General features: G+C 48.9%; 8 protein-coding genes across 8 annotated transcripts; 7 read left to right on the top strand and 1 right to left on the bottom strand.

Moving 5' to 3' along the window:
• Positions 1–145: 145 nt before the first annotated feature.
• I303_108497 (uncharacterized protein) lies at positions 146–4,332 on the top strand (the record flags this gene model as incomplete). Its single annotated transcript, XM_018410453.1, has 10 exons — positions 146–630; positions 874–1,344; positions 1,486–1,621; positions 1,682–1,851; positions 1,917–2,231; positions 2,306–2,542; positions 2,606–2,755; positions 2,819–2,856; positions 2,911–4,090; positions 4,242–4,332. 10 exons carry the CDS (start codon positions 146–148, stop codon positions 4,330–4,332), a joined length of 3,273 nt encoding a protein of 1,090 aa, XP_018260262.1.
• A 564-nt stretch (positions 4,333–4,896) lies between these two features.
• Positions 4,897–7,714, top strand: I303_108496 (uncharacterized protein; the record flags this gene model as incomplete). Its single annotated transcript, XM_018410454.1, has 7 exons — positions 4,897–6,171; positions 6,323–6,454; positions 6,515–6,766; positions 6,820–6,855; positions 6,919–7,134; positions 7,212–7,491; positions 7,581–7,714. 7 exons carry the CDS (start codon positions 4,897–4,899, stop codon positions 7,712–7,714), a joined length of 2,325 nt encoding a protein of 774 aa, XP_018260263.1.
• A 524-nt stretch (positions 7,715–8,238) lies between these two features.
• Positions 8,239–9,963, top strand: I303_108495 (uncharacterized protein; the record flags this gene model as incomplete). The annotated part of the gene is made up of 2 exons (XM_018410455.1): positions 8,239–8,261; positions 8,337–9,963. 2 exons carry the CDS (start codon positions 8,239–8,241, stop codon positions 9,961–9,963), a joined length of 1,650 nt encoding a protein of 549 aa, XP_018260264.1.
• A 441-nt stretch (positions 9,964–10,404) lies between these two features.
• I303_108494 (uncharacterized protein) lies at positions 10,405–12,970 on the bottom strand (the record flags this gene model as incomplete). Its single annotated transcript, XM_018410456.1, has 6 exons — positions 10,405–10,621; positions 10,769–11,956; positions 12,039–12,130; positions 12,203–12,260; positions 12,376–12,735; positions 12,813–12,970. 6 exons carry the CDS (start codon positions 12,968–12,970, stop codon positions 10,405–10,407), a joined length of 2,073 nt encoding a protein of 690 aa, XP_018260265.1.
• Positions 12,971–13,382: 412 nt separating this feature from the next.
• I303_108493 (presequence translocated-associated motor subunit PAM17, mitochondrial) lies at positions 13,383–14,603 on the top strand (the record flags this gene model as incomplete). Its single annotated transcript, XM_018410457.1, has 5 exons — positions 13,383–13,717; positions 13,911–13,931; positions 14,026–14,039; positions 14,121–14,311; positions 14,511–14,603. The coding sequence occupies 5 exons, from the start codon at positions 13,383–13,385 to the stop codon at positions 14,601–14,603; spliced, it is 654 nt and encodes a 217-aa protein (XP_018260266.1).
• A 652-nt stretch (positions 14,604–15,255) lies between these two features.
• I303_108492 (succinate dehydrogenase [ubiquinone] iron-sulfur subunit, mitochondrial) lies at positions 15,256–16,782 on the top strand (the record flags this gene model as incomplete). Its single annotated transcript, XM_018410458.1, has 8 exons — positions 15,256–15,435; positions 15,538–15,624; positions 15,811–15,979; positions 16,072–16,114; positions 16,191–16,338; positions 16,414–16,488; positions 16,552–16,626; positions 16,705–16,782. The coding sequence occupies 8 exons, from the start codon at positions 15,256–15,258 to the stop codon at positions 16,780–16,782; spliced, it is 855 nt and encodes a 284-aa protein (XP_018260267.1).
• A 519-nt stretch (positions 16,783–17,301) lies between these two features.
• On the top strand, positions 17,302–19,224 carry I303_108491 (malate dehydrogenase, NAD-dependent; the record flags this gene model as incomplete). Its single annotated transcript, XM_018410459.1, has 8 exons — positions 17,302–17,401; positions 17,722–17,872; positions 18,009–18,080; positions 18,175–18,190; positions 18,264–18,627; positions 18,738–18,791; positions 18,875–19,088; positions 19,176–19,224. The coding sequence occupies 8 exons, from the start codon at positions 17,302–17,304 to the stop codon at positions 19,222–19,224; spliced, it is 1,020 nt and encodes a 339-aa protein (XP_018260268.1).
• Positions 19,225–20,468: 1,244 nt separating this feature from the next.
• On the top strand, positions 20,469–21,501 carry I303_108490 (uncharacterized protein; the record flags this gene model as incomplete). Its single annotated transcript, XM_018410460.1, has 3 exons — positions 20,469–20,645; positions 20,908–21,267; positions 21,391–21,501. 3 exons carry the CDS (start codon positions 20,469–20,471, stop codon positions 21,499–21,501), a joined length of 648 nt encoding a protein of 215 aa, XP_018260269.1.
• Between the last annotated feature and the right edge of the window lie 922 nt (positions 21,502–22,423).

Here is a 22,423-nt window from a genome sequence, read left to right as displayed (position 1 = left end):
TCAACCGATAGCCCTAACAAGCTTACTTCTTGACTTCTTCACCTGTATATAACACATAAAGATCATCATCACCCGATTCCAGTAGATATCACAACAACATCCCTCTTATGGATGCCACCTTATACCCATCAACATCAACATCATCATGTCACAACCACCCGTTCTACAGTCATCAACCTCGACCAACTCACTCGCCTCGTTCACAACCACGAACCCAACGTCCAATGATGCTCCAAAGAATACCAATAATCAGAACATCACCACCAACAACAACAACAGTAATGCGCCTGGACCAAATAGTAAACCCACAGCGAACTCTGGCTCTAGTACTGGTACTGGTACCGGCACCACGAATAGCAAGAAACGTAAAGCCTCTTCACCTGGACCGATAGCGAAAGAACGCAAACAGTCTGTACCTATCGATCCATCGACAGATGATGATGCAGCTTCGACTGTCTCTCGGAACCACCGAGACAGGGAACCGAAGCGAACGAGGGTACATTTCAGCTGTGTCGAGTGTCATAGACGTAAACAGAAATGCGATAGGAAAGAGCCGTGTTCCCAATGTGTAGCAAGGAGGGTCCCTCATCTGTGTAGACCTTTCTTGAATGGAGTCGAAGATCCCAATAAGTGAGTTCGCCTATCCGTCTTCCGTATCCTTGGCAGACGAAGAAGTATCGAAGCCGAGTCGAGTGAAAATAAGCAAAGGGGCGCAAGGTGGAGGTGTTATGGATAGGGAAGATGGGTTGTTATATCCAATCAAACATCCACTGTGTGCAAAGTGCTTGTTTCCCGGATCTTCCGGTGCCAGCTCATGCTAAACAATCACTGTGTGGGTGTATGTGTGCTGACTCGATCGGATTCGTTGTATAGCAACTCCGATGTCCACGCCCGACTGAACACCATTGAATCTCTTCTTTCCCGACTAGTCACGTCCCTCCCCCAAACCCTCACATCACGGAGTAACGGCAACTACGTACCCACCGATGCTTCCTCCCCCGATGTTCTTACATTGACAGCTTCTGGAGAAGACCAATTCCATCCGCACGCGACTCCACTCAACAACGAATCGCAAATACCCCGAGTGAACATGCCTCACAAGCCTCCACCTTCAGGTTTATTCCCCAGTAATATGAGTTATTCTACTCCGCCAGGGCGCACGGGGTTTGGATGGGGTCTGAGAGAAGGCAGAAGGATAAGTCTGACCACCGAAGATAATCAGGATCTGAGGGATATTTTGCAGACTCTGAAAGAAAGTGGGATCGGGAAGAGTCATTTGGAATGGTTGATTGCTGGTGTGCCGGGACGAAGGATGGCTGATGGTTTAGTAGAGCTGTATTTCCGGTGAGCATTCGATTCCAAGCCCTTTTTAGCGGTCAGAGAGTATCATGCTGATGATATTGGTCTTCAGCGATATCGAGTAAGCTGAATCGCGCCTGGGTTGGAAGAAATATGGTCAGATGCCTAGCTGATGTACTTGTGCAGCTGGACCAGGTATAAGATGAACAAAGCTAGTTTCATGAAACGGTATAACAAGTTCTTCGACCATATAGGCCGAAATCCGACTTGTCCAAAGGTTGATGGAGATACATTGAAATGGCTACCACTCATGTTTATTGTTGTGAGCTCAGTTCACTCCATCGCAGCCTGAAATGTGTGAGCAGCGACTGACCTTTTATAGCTGGCCATCGCAACGCTTTCTGCACCTCATGAGCTTGTACCTCGAGATGATCAGACTGGATGGGCTAGGCGATTCTACGGATCGGCCAGGAGTGGATTGGAGTACGCCAAAGCCCTTCAGAGAGATAATCTGGACGTACTGTTTGCTGGACTGCTCGCCTCAAGATACATGTAAGCTATCAAGTCCTCCCTCATGATCATATCTCGAGACAGTCTTAGCTTACGTGTTTTCCTAGGTTACTTACTCGTCGACCTGCAGAGGGATCGACTCCGTTGACGACAGCTTTCCAAGTCGGTCTTTACCGGGACGGTACTGTACTGAACATGACGGACAAGAAGGAGATCGAGATCCGAAGGAGAGCTTGGTCGATGCTGTATCATCTAGACAGGACTATCTCGCTGCTTGTTGGTAGACCCGCGAGCATCAGCGATGCGCATACCGATACGCAGCTCCCCGCGAATCTGGACGACGAAGAAGTGGAGTCTGGTGATTTCGATCCGGCCGGTCATCCTATGACTAAGCCTACGCAATATACATATGTGATAGTCCGGTGAGTTCTCGCGCTTACTCTCAAATACTTCGTTGTGTATGGGTCGATCGGAGCTGAGCTGGACTGTGTTGTAGACATAAATTGGCGGAAATCATGGGCAGAATAGCCTACCACACATTCGCCATCCAATTACCAGATTATGCGACCGTCTTGAACCTCGATCGAGAGCTTTTGAGCTGGAAAGATGCCCTACCACCTTTCTTCTCGATGTCGAACCCTGATACTTCGCTCGATTCGAAATTCCCTTACCTGTTCGTCCAGAGACATCTCCTGGCGAGTGAATGGTATTACACGAGAATTACTCTGAATAGGTGAGCAATGTCCCTTCCCGTTGTATGTAAGCGATAGCTTATGAGAGTATCCTGGTGGATCAGACCTTACCTCCTTCGTCGAAAGCCTCAAGATGGAAGGTACTCGTACTCGAAATCCGCTGCTATCGAGTCTGCTCGTGCGGATTTGCTGGGTAGACGATCGTTTGTGATGGAAAAAGGTAATCTGATAGTTAACAGTGGTGGATATAGAGTGTGAGTAAAGCCATTTCAAGGAACAAAGATAGCGTGAGGACGAGGCTGACTCTTGGTACTCAGGCTTAACTCCTATATGGTTCTGGGTGTCACTATAAAACGTGAGTTGGTATGGGTTGCACCGCGACGGACCGACTAATTGACCTATCCTGCAGTCGACCCGGACTCTCCACAAGCCGACGAGCTCCGGCAGCTACTAAACGTTGTGTCTGGTCGAAGTCCCGATTCTCAAGGAAGAATCTCGGAACCCTTGGTCAAAGAGGAATTAGCCATTGTCGAGTTCCTCACTGCCAAGCCTCAATCCAGCAAGTCTCGCCTGCCAATCCAATCTTCTGGAAACAACGGCAACAAGGAAGAAGATCAAACTCCGGTCGATCTACTGCTTGGCTTGGCTAAGACCAGGTCTGGTCGAAGAGCAGCCGAGGAAGAAAAGAGGCAGCTGCGATTGCAAGCTTATCGAGAAGTCGAAGAACAGCGTCAAGCTGCTCGACGAAATTCGGGAGCGCAAAATATATCAAGTCCATGGGGATACATAGCGCCATCTATGCCTGGACTAGATGTACAACAACCCTTCGGAGGATCAGGCGACAAACGCGTTCCGCGCCCATTACAACCTCCTGCTTCAGCTTCAGCTAGGAGGTCGGATGGAAGTATACCGGACAGTACGAATTGGTCGCCTGAGATGGCCTTCAACTTGTCCGGCAGTTCGGGTCCTGGTAGCACGAGCGGTGGAGGGGGCAGAAGACCAAGTTCAAGTGGTCAGATAGGCTATCACAATTCGCCTACCCATCCAATGATATCTTCTTCGTCGAATGCGAATGCGAATACGAATAATCAAAATAATCTCGGTAACAACAACAACAGTAGCAATAATAACAATAACCGACATGGTGGATCTGGATCTGGACCTGGAGCATTGATCTCACCGTTCGGCAATCTCAGTAATTCCTTGGGAATGGGATCGAATTCGCCAAACAACTTGAACCAAGGGATAATTTCGGATGGATTCAGTTTCCCAGAACAAAGTCAATCTTCGAACGCGTTTGTGAACGATGATCCGAATGGAGGGAATCAATTTGGAAATGCCCTCTTAGATTCCTTTGATTTTAGTGATTTGGGATTATCGTCGGCGTCCAATAACGGTAACAATAATGGGAATGGGCCTGGGAATAATAATTATGGATTGAATGGGGATGGAGGAATAGGGTTTGGAGGAGGAAGTAATGGAAATGGAGGAGGCGTAGGGACTAATAGTGGATTCAATCTGAATTTGGATTTGGGATTAGGGGGTAGTGGTGGATTTAATCCATTTGCATTACCGCAGACTGAAGAAGGGTGAGTTTGGAGTTTTTCCGTCATACATTCTTATTCTTCTCTGACTCATTTCCCCTTCTCCGAATCCTCATGAGTATTTAAACCCTCTCAATAGTGTGTGAAGTGCGAGTTACATCACTGATGCGAAACACGTTGCGTTTGACTATGGTAGAAACGAGCCGACGATGGCGGAAGATGATCAGACGATATTTTTGAATTACATTTTGAACAAATTTGCGAATGCTCAGCCGGATACTTCTTAGATGAGGGCCGGGCTGGGGCATCGGAAGTTGGTGAAGCTCACTTGGAAATTCTCTCTTCTGGGATGTTGATTGGTCTATTTGGAGAGCGAACCAGGTCTTGTATGTTGTACGGAATCGAAAAGTAAAGCCAAAGAGTAGTAGACAAATCAAGAAAATTTCGTGACGAAGAAGTGAAGAAGAATCGGAATAAGTATAATAAGCTAGCCAGAGCGAAGGGAATTAGGATCAGGATCATAAATGTAGCTATATAGATGAAAAGGATTTAAAAGGGTCTCAATAATCTGTACTAAGTGACATTCATGCACAACCATGCCATGTCAATCATTTGTAGCTGCTACACTACACTACACTCGGCCATGCATGCATGACCTGCAACAAGGAGAACGAGAAGGCAATCATGAGATGAGAACTGACCGAGGTTTATCCGAGTGGAGGTCGTTCACCTGTTCACCTTGTCCGGAATTTACCTTCACTTTTGATCTATTGCTCTTCCTCCTCCTTCTCCTAGTCCTTCTACTTCTCTTTCTCCTTGCTTCCAGTTCTCTAAGTCTAAGGATTGCAGGCATGAGCAACCCTTCCTCGTCCTCTTCCTCTTCGTTGGAGGGACGCGGCGCGGGGTTCAGACCCCCGCCATTCCGCTCACACCGTATACCTCCAGGAACTCGTTCGCCCTTAACATCCAACACTACGCAAACGCAAAGGGAAACGGACGAAGAATGGATTCCGGTAATCTCAGCAGAATGTTATTTCCCCTTATCGGTTTTCCTGTCGACTATAAAAACGCTTTCTCTACATCCCGAGAGGAATTCATCTTTGATCTTAAGGGCGGAGGTGTTGCCGGAACCCAAAGAGGAGGCTCACGATGCTGCAGCCGCCTTGAGCCAAGAGCGGAATGGTGATAACGGCCAAAATAGAGGCAACGGAAATGAAAAGTTGATTCAGAATACGGAGGTCGACTCGCGAGATCCAGTCAAGGATCAAAATCAATTCGAAGACCTGGAACTTGATCTGGTAGAGGAATTGAACGTTAGATTGTTGCCCCGCCAACCCCGACGAGATACGAAGGTTGATCAACGTATCTTGTTCTATCGTTCGCGGGAGGATGCCCATCCTGCGAAGGATTCGTCTGGCAGATATGTATCGACCGAGGAAACGGGAGAAGACAAGCTGAATCCCATCAAGAAGGAAGTCGGATTGGTGATTACCATCCCGCAAGTGCAAGGGGAAGAGGAGATCCCGTTTTATCATCCGAAAGTCAAGAAACTAGCATACCTTTATGAATCCGTGCCTTCGAAACACCTTTCTGAAGGAAGTAAACCAGATACCAACGACAATGAGCCCAGTCTAGAGGAAGAGAGCGAAGTCAAAGATGACGTTGGGGCCGGAGCTAAAGTACAAGGCAAATTATCCATACATTACCTCCCTTTCCCCTCTACAACCCTTGATTCGACTATCACCGAGAATATGCAATCCCTCTCGATGAGCGATAGCACTACCACTACTCTCACACCAGGTTCATCTACGTCAAAAACAAATCCATCGCCAAATTTGAACCCAGAATTCCTGCCTCGACCCCTCCAACCTAAAAATAGAAAACGATCCCCTTTAGCAGGACCGTCTATAGAAGTAGACGAGACACAGGCGGAACCGATAAATCCCCCAGCGGTGATCCTGAGTGAGAACGCGGATGTACCACCGAATACGAAGCTGGACCAAGATGGTCGAAGGCCGCCAGAGGGGGAAGAGAGGTTGTATAGGACGGGATTGGCTCTAGCGGAGACGATACATAGGCATGGGTATGGGCAGTTAGTTGGATATCAGAAGAGACGGATACATGATGTGAGCTTTGCTTCGCTTGTACTCGCTTGCCTTCCGTCGAAGATTTCGGATGCCGTTTTTACCTTTCTCACTTCATTACATTACACCTCATTCTATCTGATAACGGCACTGACCCTGCATTGCCATCTCACTTCTACCGCTGTGCATATAGGTTATCGTGCCCAGGGACAATTTTCAAGATCTGTATCTGGTACTCAAAGATCGCCATAGACAGCTTGATTCGCGCGCACCGAAACAAGGTGGATTGAGTAAATTGGAAGATGTCAAGCGGCACGTATGGAAAGTGAGTCAGATTGAACTGCCCAATATCTATCAGGTTAGGCAATGCCAACGTCATGAGCAGGAGCACATGCATTCCCACATGACCACCCCCGATGATGCCTCTTTACCAATCGAAGCCGGAGCCAGAGTTGACCTTTCCGAATGGGGCGAACAGGATATAGCCATAGCTGCCTTTCTTATGCTCCTCTGGAAAAACATGTATCCTGCTGTACCGAAACCAGAAGCCAGCTCAAACGGCGACGCAGTGGAGGAGGAAGTCAGGGAATGGGATACATGGGGCAGACCTCAAGGTGGTTTTATCGATTTGGGGTGTGTAAGTGATGTCTTATACCTGTGTGTGGACTGAGCTGATGAGTGCGTGCGCAGGGTAACGGGCTACTTGTACATATCCTGATATCTGAGGTGCGTGGACTTCGCATTGTATATCTCTATATTGGCCATCTTAAGGCTAAGCCTGGCGTCTAGGGATATAACGGCAAAGGATACGAACTACGCTCGAGGCGGACGTGGCCACTATATCCACCGAGAACGCAAGAAGCGTTGGTGGAATTACCTATAGACCCGCCATCATGGTTTCCCGAAACGATCGACGAATGGCAATCCGGTACTTGGCCAAGTAAACCCGTCGATGTGATTGGAGAGAACACATTCTTGATAGGTAATCATGCGGACGAGTTGACCGTGAGCTTTCTTCTCCCCCACTATATGAGGACCTGCCAAGTCAGAAGCTGATCCGACCTGGTTGTACTCTGATACAGCCATGGATCCCGCTTTTATCTCTTCTACCGTCGACGCCCGTTCCGCATCTGTCATTACCGTGCTGCCTCCATTCGCTGGACTCGCATTTCGACGTACTGGATTTCGTAGCGCCCGAACACCCTCACACGCCCAAGGGCGGTTTTGAGAACGGGCTAGAACCTGGAGTGAGCCGGTATCAGTCTTATCTAATTTGGCTGGGTTGGTGCGGGTTGAAATGCGGTTGGGAGTGGGAGAAGGAGGGGTTGAGGGTACCGAGTACGAAGGGATGGGGTATTGTCGGTAAGTCTGGCCGAAGGCAGATAAGCACTCGGCATTGTGCATGAAGGTTTTGGTCGCTGACGATATTTTATGCTTTTATTTTTGGGCAGCGCGGAAAAGATGGACGAAGGGCGATGAGGATAAAGAGAGGCAATGCAGAGAATGGGCCTTGGAGCAGGTCAACGAGGTGAGGCGGAAGGGGGCGTTCAAAGTCAGGGAGAAAGAGGGGAAAGATCATTTGTAGAGACCTGCAGTCGCATATTCGATACCCAGCACAATATATATTGGAATTTTGGATCATGTACCAACCTAACCCTCTACGAGCTTCATCTCCGACACAAGTTCATGTACACACGCTCTTGTGGATCTGGAATCGTATTATTCGTGGTCGTTATGCGATTGTGTATTATTTGGTTCCCTTTGATGGTGTCCCTGACCCCTTGGAGAAAGGTCAAAGCGTTGTGTGTTTTGGTCCGGTGTGATGTCACATCCATCAATCATCACGATGATGAATGACGCTCAGACCGCTGCTGGGATTGGTGCCCTCCTTTGTGAATGATCAATGATCAATTATGACGTTGCCGTTGATTTGGTCGACGAGGGAAGGACGACTCGCCGCTCCACTCAGAGATGAGGAGATAGATACATATGCATCAGATTGTTACAGTATTTCGGTAAGTGGTGGCTTTGATCTCAGTGACATTTCTGCAGCTTTGCGAAAGGCTACTAGGAGTACCGCTTGAATGACAACACTCGTATCCATCGAACATGTCTCAGCTTAATAGTAATCAGTGAGCTGATTCACTGTACCGATTCTAAGTAACACATGAGCCTAGCTAATTTAGAGGTGGTTTCCATTTACGTAGGAATACACCTTCAGGCGAAGAGAGCCGATCGAGGAGGGGATCGTACCATGATCCATTCAGTGGAGACGAGGATGACGAGTATAAGCAGCACGACGACCGCGTTGCCGGTGCCGATGACGGTGGCGAGATTGATAAGTCTCAGAATCAAGGGGGCGACCACGGTGAAGATGAAAATGTACGAGGTCAAGGAGTGAACGATGCACCAAGAGAGGAGAACGAGAAGGAAAACGAAGACTCGAAGAAGGAGGATGATGATGGGCTTGAAGATTGGGAGAAGAGCGATGATGAGCTTGAGGCTGAAGATGGAGATGACAAGCATCAGGAGGAGGACGAACGAAAATCCAATGAGGATGACCAAGATCAGAAACAGGACCAAGACAATGATCAAGCCAGCAACGATGGCGCCACAGACAACAGGAACGAGGATAAGGATAACGACAAATCCGCTTTTGATCACGAGGAGGCCCAAGCAAGCTCTTCTGAAGATCGAAATGAGTCTCAAGCATCTGGACATCAACAGTACAACGGCAACAACAACGATTCTTCTCCTTCATCTACCAACGATCAATCCACTGCGTCCGAATCACCTGGATCGCACCAGAACGATACTCCACCTACCTCTACCTCCACGTCCACGTCCAAGTCTAACGCCGATAATTCTACCAAGCCCAATCAACCTGGGAATGCAAATGAGCCAGACCACTCGCCCCCTGAGTATCAGCGTACTCCCTCCTCACATGGCAGACACTCGGATTACCCGGACCGCGAAGAAAAATTACGTGACTTCGAGCACTCCAAGCCGGCCAATTTCCCGGAAGATCATCGAGAAGAAGAGTTGAGAAGGGTCGTTAATCGTAAACCCGGTTCAAGGGAATTACATCAGAAGGGACAAGGTCGACCGGACGAGACGCCTTCTACTGAATACGAGGCGCAGCAAAGACAACAACAGCAGCAGCAGCGACCTCAGCAACAGCAAAAACGTCAGCAGCAAGGACAGCAAGGACAGCAAGGACCACTTGGGCATGTGGGCGATTTGGGAGCAGTCACCGACCAATTAGGGGACGTAGGAGGAGTAACAGACCAACTGGGTAATCTGGGAGGCGTGACTGATCAGCTTGGTCAAGTGGGCGATGTGGGTGGTCAATTAGGTCAAGTAGGTGATTTAGGCGGTCAAGTGGGCGACCAAGTTGGCCAGACTGCAGGTCATTTGGGTGGTCAAGTGGGTAATGTAGCTGGTCAAGTGGGTAATACGGCCGGTCAATTGGGTAATCAAGTAGGCGATACGGCCAAAGGTCTGGGCGATACGGTCGGTGGTATAGGCGGTCAATTGGGGGATACGGCTGGAGGACTGGGTAATGCCGTAGGTGGAATTTCGGAGGGGCTGGGAGATACGTCGAAACAATCGAGTAAATCTCTGAGAAACGTTGGTCATAATGCCCTTAAACCGCTCAAACAGAAGGGTGGTCTATTAGGAGGCCAGAAGGGTGGTCTGCTTGGAAAAGGAGAAGGGAAAGAGGGGGAAGAGAACGAGAAGGGAGCTTTGAAGATCAGGATTCAGTTGGATATTGATGTCGAAGTGCATCTTAGTGCGAGAGTGAAAGGAGATATCACGATTGGATTGTTGTAGATCAGAGACAGACGAGTACAGTTCTGTGCAGTACGAGTACACTCGGAATCGCGTCAATGATTTCTGTTTGTTTATTTATTTGCCAAGTTCATTATCATCCCTTTCTTCCTGCTGTCTGTACCTCTTGTCATGAATAAGTAAAACGCGGTAGTCAGCGCTAGTAGATATACCTTCTCTTTGTCAGTAGGAAAGTAAAGTTTGCATACACGGATGTCTCATCTGATCAGCCACGATGAACGTATTCACCAGCAAGCATCGGCGAGGTTCATAGCGATATGCTTACTCATACTTGAGGTTGTACCTATACCTTTTGCCTGATTACATCGTATTTGGGTCCCATTGCTCCTGTAGCGATGCAGTAGATCGCAACGAGCTTTGCCATTTGCGTCTTTCAGTACCGCGAGGGGGCGAGAAGGCATATCGCGACGAGTCTGCGCCACCTCAAAACCCTAAACCACTCCGTTTCGCCTCGCCGCTATTGCCTCCACTCCCCTTGAGCTGTACCCACGGGAAAAGCGCCTCGAGATCTTCGAATCCGAGGGAAGCGTACATCCCATTCTGACCTAAAGTCGGATTTGGGCCTTCGAGGGGCAAGGCTGGGTTGACTCCTGGAGGGTGGGGATCCTGACGGTGGGAAGGGTGTAATTGAGCGATTAATCTGAATTGAATATTTCAACAAGAAGATCAATGGAAGTGAATTAAATATTAGCCATCATCCACAACATGAAACGTCACTGCCATCAATCACAGCATGCTGTACCAATGACGAAGAAGAATTGACCGTCGAGACAAAACCACCACTCACAGCATCGGCCCAACCCATCGACGCCTCTTCCCTATATCCTCATCCCATTCCGCCATCCGCTTATTATCTTGTCCCCAACTGACGTCTCCACCCCAGAGGCCACCTTCGTATTCGTCCTCGATCTCAGGATGTGACCCTCGGAGGTCTTTCGTAGCTGCGGCCGAGGCAGAACCCGATTCTGTTGTTGTCGATGACGTCGAAGATGACGGTGTCGCAGGAGGAGGGGTGAAATTCGGATAACGCGAGTGTGATAATGCAGGCTGAGGTCTTTCGAGTATATCATACGGTCTGTCCGTCACCAGCTGACCAAGCGTATCCGGAAGCGAACGAGATTGAGACTGAGATTGGAAATCTGCTGGACAGGTGCCGGAATTGGCTTCGCGATCCTGCGAATGCGAAGGTGCCTCTTTCAGAGCCGGTAAATCTGTTGGAGCTGCTGTTGATGGGCCAGGTAGATTACTTGATGTTCGGAATAAGTCGCCTTGATTAGTATTTGAATTCGCATTGGAAGTGGACCCTGATCTGTTACGACCGAAACTCCAAGTTCGTCTCCGCCCATCATCGCTATCTCGACTTCGCACAGCAGTCAACACTCCTCCCAGATTGCCCAGAGAATGTGATAACCCCCCTCCACTTCCACTTCCACTTCCACTTCCGCTCGCCGCTGGATTCAGCCCCTGAACCGGTGTCCCGTCGTTCTGTTGAGACTGGGTAGTCGTACTTGATCTTCGTCGTCCGGGCATGTAATTTCCCAGTATCCGACCGAAAGACCCCGCTGACGGAGAGATAGGCGGAGATGCCGTCGAATCAATAGTGAGTGGGATCGGGATAGGACCGGCTGAAGGAGAGACGGCGGACGAACTGGAGAGTGGAGGTTGAGCCTGGGGGGAAGATGGAAGTAGAGGGAAATAAGCTTCATTCTCTTCAACAGCAGCTGAGGGTGTCCGTCGTTTCTTCCCGCGCGCTTCTTCGCTTGATCGGAACCACCTAGAATGATGCATAGCTCCAGAGTCGTCAGGAGGTGCTGAGAGATGTCGAAGGAGCGGAGGATGAAGAGTCAAGTGCGCATTGGGGTTGACGAATAAAGATGGTTGATCGATCAGTACGCCAACGGCGAGGATCCGGACGTCTTGCAGGTGCAGGATGACGCGGACTGTCGTAGGATGGGTGGAGAAGTTGTTTTGATTTCTGCAAGGAAAACACCGTCAACGCCGATTTCATGCTTGTGGGAATTTGGAGTGAGAAAGGAGAAGATGTGGCGTTCGCTCACTTGAGCTCATCGTAGATCTCAAACGGGTCAAAGGTCCGTGAGTATATCCGATTGATACTAGCTGACCCGTTTCGATGGAGAGTGACGAAGCGCTGCAGTGCACAATCGTATCAGCTGGTCTTCCGGAAGACTCTGATGGCTTAAAGGATGAGGACTGGATTCACCGTCCATGCTTCTTCATGCGTACATCCAGACTGACGATGCTCGATCCGTCCGAGTACTCTAGAAGGGTAACAGAGAGTCAGTCGGATTCCGACCGTGAAAAGATCGGTCTTTGTGGTAAATTAATGACGATCAATCACCATCTCGGATCCCAAATCAGGCTGAACGGACTCACCTCAAGAACGCCGCTCGCCAATTATCGTCCTCCCCCTTGAACCTTTTCCAAGACGGCAGAAACCTCCTTTCAAAGGCTTCTTCCCAGAACCTGTCGTCCCATCTGAGAAGCTCGAAGCGCTCGATAATCCATTTCGGTCGTGCTCTGACTAAGATCTGGACGAAGAGTCTCCGTGAGTCGTCAGGGCCAGGCGGCAGATAATGAGCCAGGTGAGGCAAGACGGACAAGGCAGTCGGGTATGGCGGGGTAGAGAGTATCGAGCGGACAGAAGAGGGGATGGGGGAGTAGTGAGATTGGGTGAGAGATAGCAGGAGGGGATGGAGGGATAAGAGGCGGATTATGTTGGGTAAAGGTAGGTATCTGACATAGTATTAGTTTTGGCTGGATACGATGTGAGATACTGGATGTTTGGGTGAGACTGTGGTTGTAGAACGCACGAAGCTATTTGGCTGAGGATCTCCCCTGGCATATCTAGAAGAAGACATCGTCCATCGGAAGGCGGGATTGACGGATCCTTACCCTCCCATCGTGATCCGTCACCATTATGCTCCACTCCATGTAGATTGGTCTGCCCCTTCGATGCCGAGGCAGACATTTCGTATGTACAGCTCTGAAGCTTGACTCTGCAGAGTATGCAAGAAGGCTAGCTTGTTGCTCTGATTGGCGATCATCTCGCTCGAGCTTCGTCATTACAACTCGGTTATCTTTTGCCGCTGTATCGAGTGTAAATTGATGCGGGGCACCATGAATCGGAATCAGATTGCCACGTTCGGCGTTTCTTTGCCTGGGCGTCTTTCGAGATTATGTCGAGCGTCATCGAGCAATTGTAGTTCCAGACATGATTCTTCATAATTTCATGTTAACTTTCCAACTGTCATTGTGACTGATAGACCCTCGTAGCCCGACTGCTCCTCAAGCGACAAAGCACCGACACTACGCCCCAGCCTCACGCGGGACAAAGGAAATACTGATCGTACAAGGCCGAATTCAATATCGAGACTAGCAAAATGTCACGAACAACTTCCAACCTTCTTCGTCCGATCGTACTGAACCGGACCGCCTTACCATCATCAACATTGACCGTCCGATACGCCTCTTCTGCTTCTTCTTCGCCTTTGGATGCGCCTGTGGAGCCTCCTACATCTGGACCCTCGAGAACCCCGACTTCAGCTACGCCTCTACCGCTCACATGGCCTAACTACTTGAATCTGAGAAAACAAAGAAGAGTCTGGTCAACAGCTACGACTATACCCACGACCTTCCTGGGGCTTTTTCTGGGGGGAGGATACTTCGCTAGTCTGGAGACGGATCCGAGTCAGTTGATCATGGGTATCGAGGCTATGTAAGTTGACTGGCTTGAAGGATTATGCAGTATGTGCCGTGGAGGAATGAGCCGAAAGTCTTGCGAATGAAGGCATTTGAACGCAGCTCATCAGTGGACGAGGCACTATGCTGCAGAGGGATATCAGAGGATGCAACTAGGATTTTGACCATAGGGGCTGCACGCTGACATAACTCCTCTCTGATGTCCGCAGGTATGTATATGGAGGAGCAACGTGAGTTCAGAATTGAGAGCAATCTCCGCGCCTACGCTTGGAGGACAAACGTATTTTGTTTATTATACTGATCATGAGATCGTTCGGACTTTAGACTAGGGTGTATGGGTGAGTTGTATCCTGAAATATGAGATACATAGAAGCGAGAACTGACGATGTAAATGTAAACCTCCATGATGATTGAAACAGCTCTAGGATACTTGGCAGGTCCCACAGTCGGGTCATCCCTCTTCTCAATCACCCATCCATCAATATCGAAAGGCAAGAATTCTCCGCTGGAAGTGATGGACAGGGAATTCTTCAATAGGATAAAGAGGAATAGAGCGGATCCGAGATTCCAATCGGCTCAAAATATTATCCCTGATTTCTACGGCGAGAAGGTGCGTAAAGACAACTCGCTGTTGATATGCGTAAAAGACGTCGCTGACTGGCGTGTGCTGATTTTTTGCCATTTTCCGTTCATTCGACTCTAATTGAACAATCATCGATATCATTATCGTCACTCGTGCTTCTCGATTTTTCATTGATTGATGTCGTCTGACCTCACTAAATCTGGTATTCGGCATCCGATCACGTCAGATAACGTCCTTGTCGACCTATCGAAGGTGGTTGAGGGATCAAGCGGTCTACAAGAGGAAAGCGATGCACGGTGTTCCTGCTGAGGATGCTTAGTTTTTGACTCTGTACTAATCGGTCGGAAGGGATTTTCCGCTGGTCACGTTAAGCGAAAGGGGGGTTACATGTCTTCTTGGGCGATAAGATAGCAATGTAGTGACATGCATTACCATTTTATGCACTCATGCATTCATTCACACCTCTCATTCGTGTGCTGGTCAAGAACGATCAAAAAGCATGTACGCACGCATAGCTATGAGAGAGCTCACAGAGAGTTGAGATTGTGGAGTCCCACGGTGTCTTGCTCCGGTTATACGCGAAATAGTGAAATAGCGAAATGCAACAGATGAAATGGGATTGGCTGATCAGAGTAATTTCCGAATCTTCCCGATGCCTGTATTGCTCAGGAACTGGATAATTTGTATGCTATTCACTGTACGGTGTACTGCCAATCGTGTGCTGTGAATCTCACCACTTTCAATCACTCTGCTCGATGGTGACCACCTGACCTTCTTTCACTATTCATACCCTCTGGTTTAATCGAATCTTGGATCGACTCTATCTATACACTATACAGACATATTCATCTTCACGTAGACATCTACTCACCACTCACTACTCAGTGTACCATACCCTCTCGATCTCAGAATTAGAAGTACGATCAACGGGCAACCGAAAACGCAAACGCAAAGCCAGACGAAAAACCGAAATGTTCAGACCTTCAACCACCGCTGCATCAGCTCTTCGAGCTATCCCATCTTCATCCCGAACGATCGCCTCCCCTTCATCGCTCTTAGCCCGGTCGTTCCATGCTACTTCGAGCGCGTCTATGGCTACGCCCTCGGAACATAAGCCTGAACAAACCAAGGAGTTCAAGATCTACCGATGGGTGAGTTCAATCAGACCTGTCAAGCGGCGAGATCGCGTCCCCTTCTCCCTCAAGGTATCATTGTCCGATCTGACTTTTTCTGGGTTGTTTCTGAAAATATAGAACCCAGATACACCGACTGAAAAGCCAAAGTTGCAATCGTACAAAGTTGATTTGACGCAATGTGGTCCGATGATGTTGGATGCTTTGGTGAGTGTTGCCTTCTTTCCAGCTTATATCATACCATCCTACCCTATCTTCATCCCGGAACGCATATTGCCCTTCTTCTCTCTTCACTCGCACCATTGCCGCGTATACATGATCGCTCCTTTTGTATCGCATTGCAATACCGTCTATGCCAGGACCGTCACTGACGATATGAATCCGGCCCCACAGATCAAGATCAAGAACGAGCTCGATCCTACACTTACATTCCGAAGGTCATGCAGAGAAGGTATCTGTGGATCATGCGCTATGAACATCGACGGTGTCAACACATTAGCTTGTCTGTGTAGAATCGACAAGGACGTTAAGAAGCCATCTAAAGTTTACCCATTACCTCACAGTGAGTCTACATCCCCTCATACCATCTTGACCGCTGCACCCTCACCACGTCTGAATTCCAGTCAATTACTGACAGTCCGATACGCTCTCCAGTGTACATTGTCAAAGATCTCGTACCGGATCTTACCCTCTTCTAGTGAGTTCACCTCATCCTCGTTGCGCTATCTTTGCAATCTGGACATCCACTAATCATGCCTGATTTTCAACTGTAGCAAACAATACAAATCTATCGAGCCTTTCTTGAAGAACGATAACCCTCCTGCTCAAGGTGAATTTTTGCAAACTCAAGAAGACAGGAAGAAACTCGATGGCATGTACGAATGTATTCTGTGTGCCTGTTGTTCGACTTCTTGTCCATCTGTGAGTGAAAATGTTACGCACCATGCACGCCTTGATGTGAGAATTGAGACTGATCTATATTCTTCACGCTCGCAGTACTGGTGGAACCAAGATCAATACTTGGGTCCTGCTGTTTTGATGCAAGCCTACAGATGGATGGCCGATTCAAGAGTAAGCTCATCTCGCTCTCCAATCAGCGAAATTCTCAGCTGATCCTTTTTTGGTACCTCGCAGGACTCTTACGGTGCTGAACGAAAGGAGAAGATGCAAAACACCATGTCGCTTTACCGATGTCACACTATCTTCAACGTGAGTATCCTGTCTTCAGGATTGGTCAAATCACCCAAAAGCTGTAGGGTTTAGCTGATAAGACTGTTTCAACTCTAGTGCTCCCGAACATGTCCTAAGGGTTTGAACCCGGCTTTGGCAATCGCCAAGATGAAGCTTGAGATGGCTACCGAGTAGGCGTGTTGTTGTACAGAGGGTGTAAAGCGTAGTGCTGGTAGCAGTATAGTGGAAGTGGAAGCACAATATATCGGGTCCCTTATTTTCCGTTTCATATAACATTGATCTTTGAGTGATCTGTTTGTACTCGTATGCATATGAGATGATAACATCCAGCATGGCGATGACGATGACATTGCGCTGTCACTTGGTTGGCACTAGATATCGCTTCGAGCGTGTGGATGATGTAGCTATTCAGAATAAGGATAGATACAGTAGATAGTGGAAAAGAAAGACGCCACGGCCGCGGTGAATCCCGGCGTAATGGTACACAGACGGGAATAAGGTCCGATGAACCGAGATTACCCAGAATCTGTTCCCCAACACCAGGAGCATCTTCGTCACCGGCTAGTTACGTCTTAAGTATCGATCAGAGTGGTTTTATGTTAGATTAGGTACTAGTCATCTCCTCACCTTGTTCTTCTCTTAAACAAAAGCAAAAAACCACACCACACCACACCACCCCAAAAGCAAAGCAAGATGTTCACTCGATCCGTCGCTAGATCTTCGTCCGCCCTCGCTAGAGGGTTCGCGTCCTCCGCTAAAGCTAATAGGAAGGTAGCTGTTCTCGGTGCTGCTGGTGAGTGTTTTCCAGTCTGGGGATTGTGTCTCCGATACGCGATGTGAGATGTGCGATGTGCGATGTGCAGTCTACCTGGTAGGCTGCTCAAGATCGACAAATATGGACTCAAAGATCCGGAGTCGGGTCCATCTGTAGGATAATAGCATGACGGAAGATCTTGGGGACCAGTGGGGAGCGTGATGTCAGCTGGATTAGCTCCGCTCTTTCCAATCGTCAGATTACCGCGACTGAGCTCTTGAGGCTCCGATGAAGATGGACACATATCACAGAAATAGACGGACGGGCGCGCTGACAAAAGAATGATGATGGTAACACAGGTGGTATCGGTCAACCGATGTCGCTTCTCCTCAAGACCGACCCCCTCGTCACTGGTCTTTCGTTATACGATATCAGAGGTGCACCAGGTGTCGCTGCTGATATCTCGCACGTCAACACTCATTCCGAAGTCAAGGGATACGAGAAAGATGAGTGAGTGTTCCCGTGTGCAAGTTATCCTTCTCTCATATCCTCAAGCGAATGCGAGGTGGTACCGTCTGAGATGATAGAGGGAGATGAAGTCTCGAAATGTGTTAGACTTAATGCTAATAATGCTTGAATGACGCAGTATCAAGGCCGCTCTTACTGGTGCCGAAGTGGTCATCATCCCCGCTGGTGTCCCAAGAAAGCCCGGTATGACGTGAGTGGACTCCCGCTCAGCGCTCATGATATGCCAGTCGTCGCGTCTCGGACCTGTGCGCTGACCCGTTGGCTTGCTTGTGTTGGACAAACAGCCGAGATGACCTTTTCGTGAGTGCGATTCCACATTGCCGATGATGTCAAATATAAGCAGGGCTAATCGTATATCGCCTGCCGCTCACAGAACACCAACGCCTCTATCGTCCGAGACCTCGCCGAGGCTTGTGCCGAGTACTGTCCCAAGGCTTACATCGGTATCATCTCCAACCCCGTCAACTCGACCGTGCCCATCTTCGCCGAGGTATACAAGAAGAAGGGTGTCTTCGACGAGAAGAGATTGTTCGGTGTCACCACCCTCGACGTAGTCCGAGCTTCCCGATTCCTCGGAGAGATCAAGGGCTCCGACCCCAAGGACATCAAGGTCACCGTTGTCGGTGGTCACTCCGGAGCCACGATTGTGCCCCTCCTCTCGCAGACTGCTCAAGGTAAAGATGTTAGCGGAGAGGCTTATAAGGCTTTGGTCAACCGAATCCAATTCGGTGGTGATGGTGAGTTTCTCACTCAAGCTCATTGTTTCCCTCTCAATCCGAAAATGCCCCATTGCGACAAATGAGTCGTTCGCTGGGTTGGAAGCTGACGATGAGTGTAACGCTGGCAGAGGTCGTCAAGGCTAAGGCCGGTACCGGATCTGCTACCCTCTCCATGGGTTTCGGTGAGTCATAATTCCACCTCAAGCACAATTACAGTTCAACTTAACCACATTTACTGATGATAATCAATCTTGCTTCGTTCCAGCCGGTGCTCGATTCGCCAACTCGCTTATCCGAGCCCTCAACGGAGAATCCGGTGTAGTCGAACCCACTTTCGTCAAGTCCCCATTGTACGAATCCGAGGGCGTCGAATACTTCGCTACCAACGTCGAACTTGGTCCCGAGGGAGTTAAGAAGATCAACCCTGTTGGAGAGCTTTCCGCTGAGGAGCAAGAGTTGCTCAAGGCTTGTCTTCCTGAGTGAGTCTCAATCCCCAAACTCCCTTCCGCACTTCGAAAGTGCGTATGCACAACGATCGGATGACTGATTTGGGATTGTTAATGCAGCCTCGCCAAGAACATCAAGAAGGGTGTCGAGTTCGCTAACCAGGCTTAAGCTTATCAGACATGAGACACATACATGCCAATCATACAGTAGACAGAACGGAGAAGGGGGGATAACGCCATTGATCTTGGGTCATTGATGTGAATGGATCGAAAGAATATGCATACGGTGCAGTAAAACGCCGAGGAGCTGGTCGCATGATCATACACTTGAACTTGTCAAACTATTCGCTTTGACAACTCCAATAGCACTTGTCCGATGTCCGATTGCCGTAGTGGTCCGTCGGGCTGTGATACGGACGATGCGGACTGCTAGTTCGGAATACTCTGAGCAAAGCTGCATCGCATCTCGTGTCCCGCCCCTCTCGCCCCTCTCCCCTCTCGCCCCTCTCGCCCTCCTCGTCTCGCCCCTCTCTCGTGTCTCCCCTCTCACCTCTGATATCCCTTCACCCCTCCTCGCCCCTCCGCTCCCACCTGTGTCTCATCCTCCTTTCGCCTTTGCCTGGCCGATATTTCAATGAGCGATCTTGCAAACCCGAATTTCAGAAAGACATTCGCTGCAGTATTTGATCACAGATCACCCTCAAAGCTGTGCACCAAGTAAGATCTCTTACCAAATATATGCGGTCTACCATGCGTCGTCTCGTTAAGCATACAAGCATACAATCACACGACACAATGCCCCAGCTAGGCCCGAGCGGATATTTTCGGATTGGACCTCTTTTTACCCATCCGAAAGGCTTTTTCCACCTGTTTCCCTGGATTTCAGGAACAGATGAGCACGGACGCGTTGTTTGTTTTGCTTAAGTAAGGATTTGAGGAATAACTGGGCGGGTGAACAGGGCGCGTCTATTGCCTCCTATCCTATTGTTTATTTTCGCTCGGATTGGATTACGATTTCAGCTGGCGTAGTAGGAACGCAGGAACATGCATGCGTGCGCGAATGAGTCAGGATTTGCGTGGTGTGTGCCTCGCCTTGGAATAAGGGAAGAAGGAAGGAACCCTCACTCAGGCAGGACATGACTGATTTTGAGTGGGGCTGTGTTTACATGAATCCGATTCAATCCTGAACATCTATCTCCTCAACAATTCTCACGATTCAATCCATCATCTCATTACATCGACCTTTGTTCTCACTTTCTTTTCTTTTTCTTATTCCAAAATCCGACAGATAGTATCATATAGTGCTCACCATCCATCTGAATACACTCATTACAACCAAGTCAACAACTTGCAAGTCTACCTACTACTACCCAATCACCTAGTCGTATCAACCACACCACCACCACCACCACGATGTACAAACTCACCGCCGCCCTCGCTGCTCTCTCGGCCCTCGGTTTGACTGGAGCCATCACTGTAGAATCTCCTGATAGAGACACCGTCTGGCAATCTGGGACTTCGAGTCAGACTATCTCGTGGAAAGCAGTCTCGACTGATGCGGATTCTTTCGTCGTTCAGCTCGTCAACCAGGTGAGTCGCGATTTGAATGTTCAGATCTGCGATTGCTCGCTATAAGCCCTTGGAACAGAGAAGGCCACACGCCTGATCACTCCTCGATGGATGTGATTGCGAAGGACTGTCTATATGCTCCTCTGAATGAAGTCCAAAGCTTCTGCCCCATCTGGTCCTTGCGAAATTCACACATTTTACATCCCCATAATCTCGTTACAATGCTCGGTATTGTCAGTCCATTGTGCTGACTCCCAATACCTTTCCCTTACTGATGTTTTAGGCCGGTTTCCTCACCGACTCACCTGTCACCTTGATCTCCAACCAATCTACCGGATCCTCTGACATCGTCAACACAGCGACCGTCACTTTCCCTAACGGGAACTGGCCCGAGGGAACTGCGTTCCAGATCAACTTCGTCACTTCCGAAAAGAGCAACGCTGCAATCCTCGCCCAATCGAATCAATTCAACATCACTTCAGGTGGTTCCTCTTCCTCGTCATCCTCAAGTTCTGCTTCCTCATCTTCCACCTCTGGGTCAGCTACGTCGACTGGAACTTCGCCGACTACGCTGAGCGGTACTTCCTCGGCCGTGACTGTTACCTCGACAGACGCTTCTGCTACTGGAAATATCCCTAACTCCGTGAGTCATTCTAACGCCTGCCTGCATCTTACCTAGCTGTAGCGGCAAGCGTGGTTAAGACCAAGACCAAGACCAAGACGAGGAGCAGAACGCTGATGAATGTGAATGCAATATGATGAATAGTCAAACGGTACTACAACCGCCGGAACCTCAGGTGCATCCCCCGTAGCTGCTTCTGGCCTCTTAGCGACCCTTGTCGGTGTAGTCGGTCTCGCTGCTGCCGCTCTCGTCTAGACGACTAGACACGCGCTCCAATTTGACGTGGAGTAGTGAATGCGACGCATTGTGGACCTTGAAATCTGTATTCTATCAATCTGTTATTATTGACTATTGATTGAATACAACGGACAATTGATTCTTCTTGTTTTTTCTCTTCCATATTTGCTAGTTTATTTTTGGTTTGTCACGACATGACATTACGCTCATGCTTATCAACTACATACTATATGCTACTCTACTCCACGGACAATTGATGCGAGGAGTTTATCTCTCTTCTGCTCACATGCTCATGTAGTATGACGCGGACATTGCCTTCGATTGTCGCTCCTCGTCTGACAATATGAGAAATGCGCAAGTCGCCCGCAGCCGAGATCCGCTTTATAAGCTAATCAAGGCGGAGAGCACAGCGTGTCGAATAGATGGCTGAAGCTCGCAGTAGACATACGCGAGTGAGCATTCTGTGAATGTATCAAGTGTGCTCAAACTTGTCTTTCCTGCTCGATACGGTCAATGAGAGATGTGTGGTGAACGCATCGGAAGATTGCTGGGAGACATGCAGTCAGACAGTCCACTTGATGTCGATGTGTCTTCTTAGCGATTCATTGGTCACCTGTACTGAAAGCCATGAAGCGTGATACTTAGGTCAAGAAGACCTTACCCCTACATCCTATTTCTGTAGTTGATTCAGGTAGCCTAGCCTGCTCTTGCTACAGTCACCGAAGTCTTCCTCTGATAGGATATGTGTGACAACAACGAGTGAGATCTTCAAGAGGAGAGTCGTACTCAAAGAAGAAATCGTGCTCATCGGCGTTTATTACCCTCAATCTTCGGACTTAAAATGACGCTAAACAGTCTGCCACTCTCAATCCGCTTTGTCCTCTTTGGTGAAGGCGGAACTTGCCCCTTAAATTTGATTCCGTCCACGAGCTTGCTCTCC

This window comes from Kwoniella dejecticola, chromosome 11, assembly GCF_000512565.2.
Source record: "Kwoniella dejecticola CBS 10117 chromosome 11, complete sequence".
Lineage (NCBI taxonomy): Eukaryota > Fungi > Basidiomycota > Tremellomycetes > Tremellales > Cryptococcaceae > Kwoniella > Kwoniella dejecticola.
The sequence above is the reverse complement of the archived record's forward strand: the minus strand, read 5'-3'. Positions and strand labels throughout refer to the sequence as shown.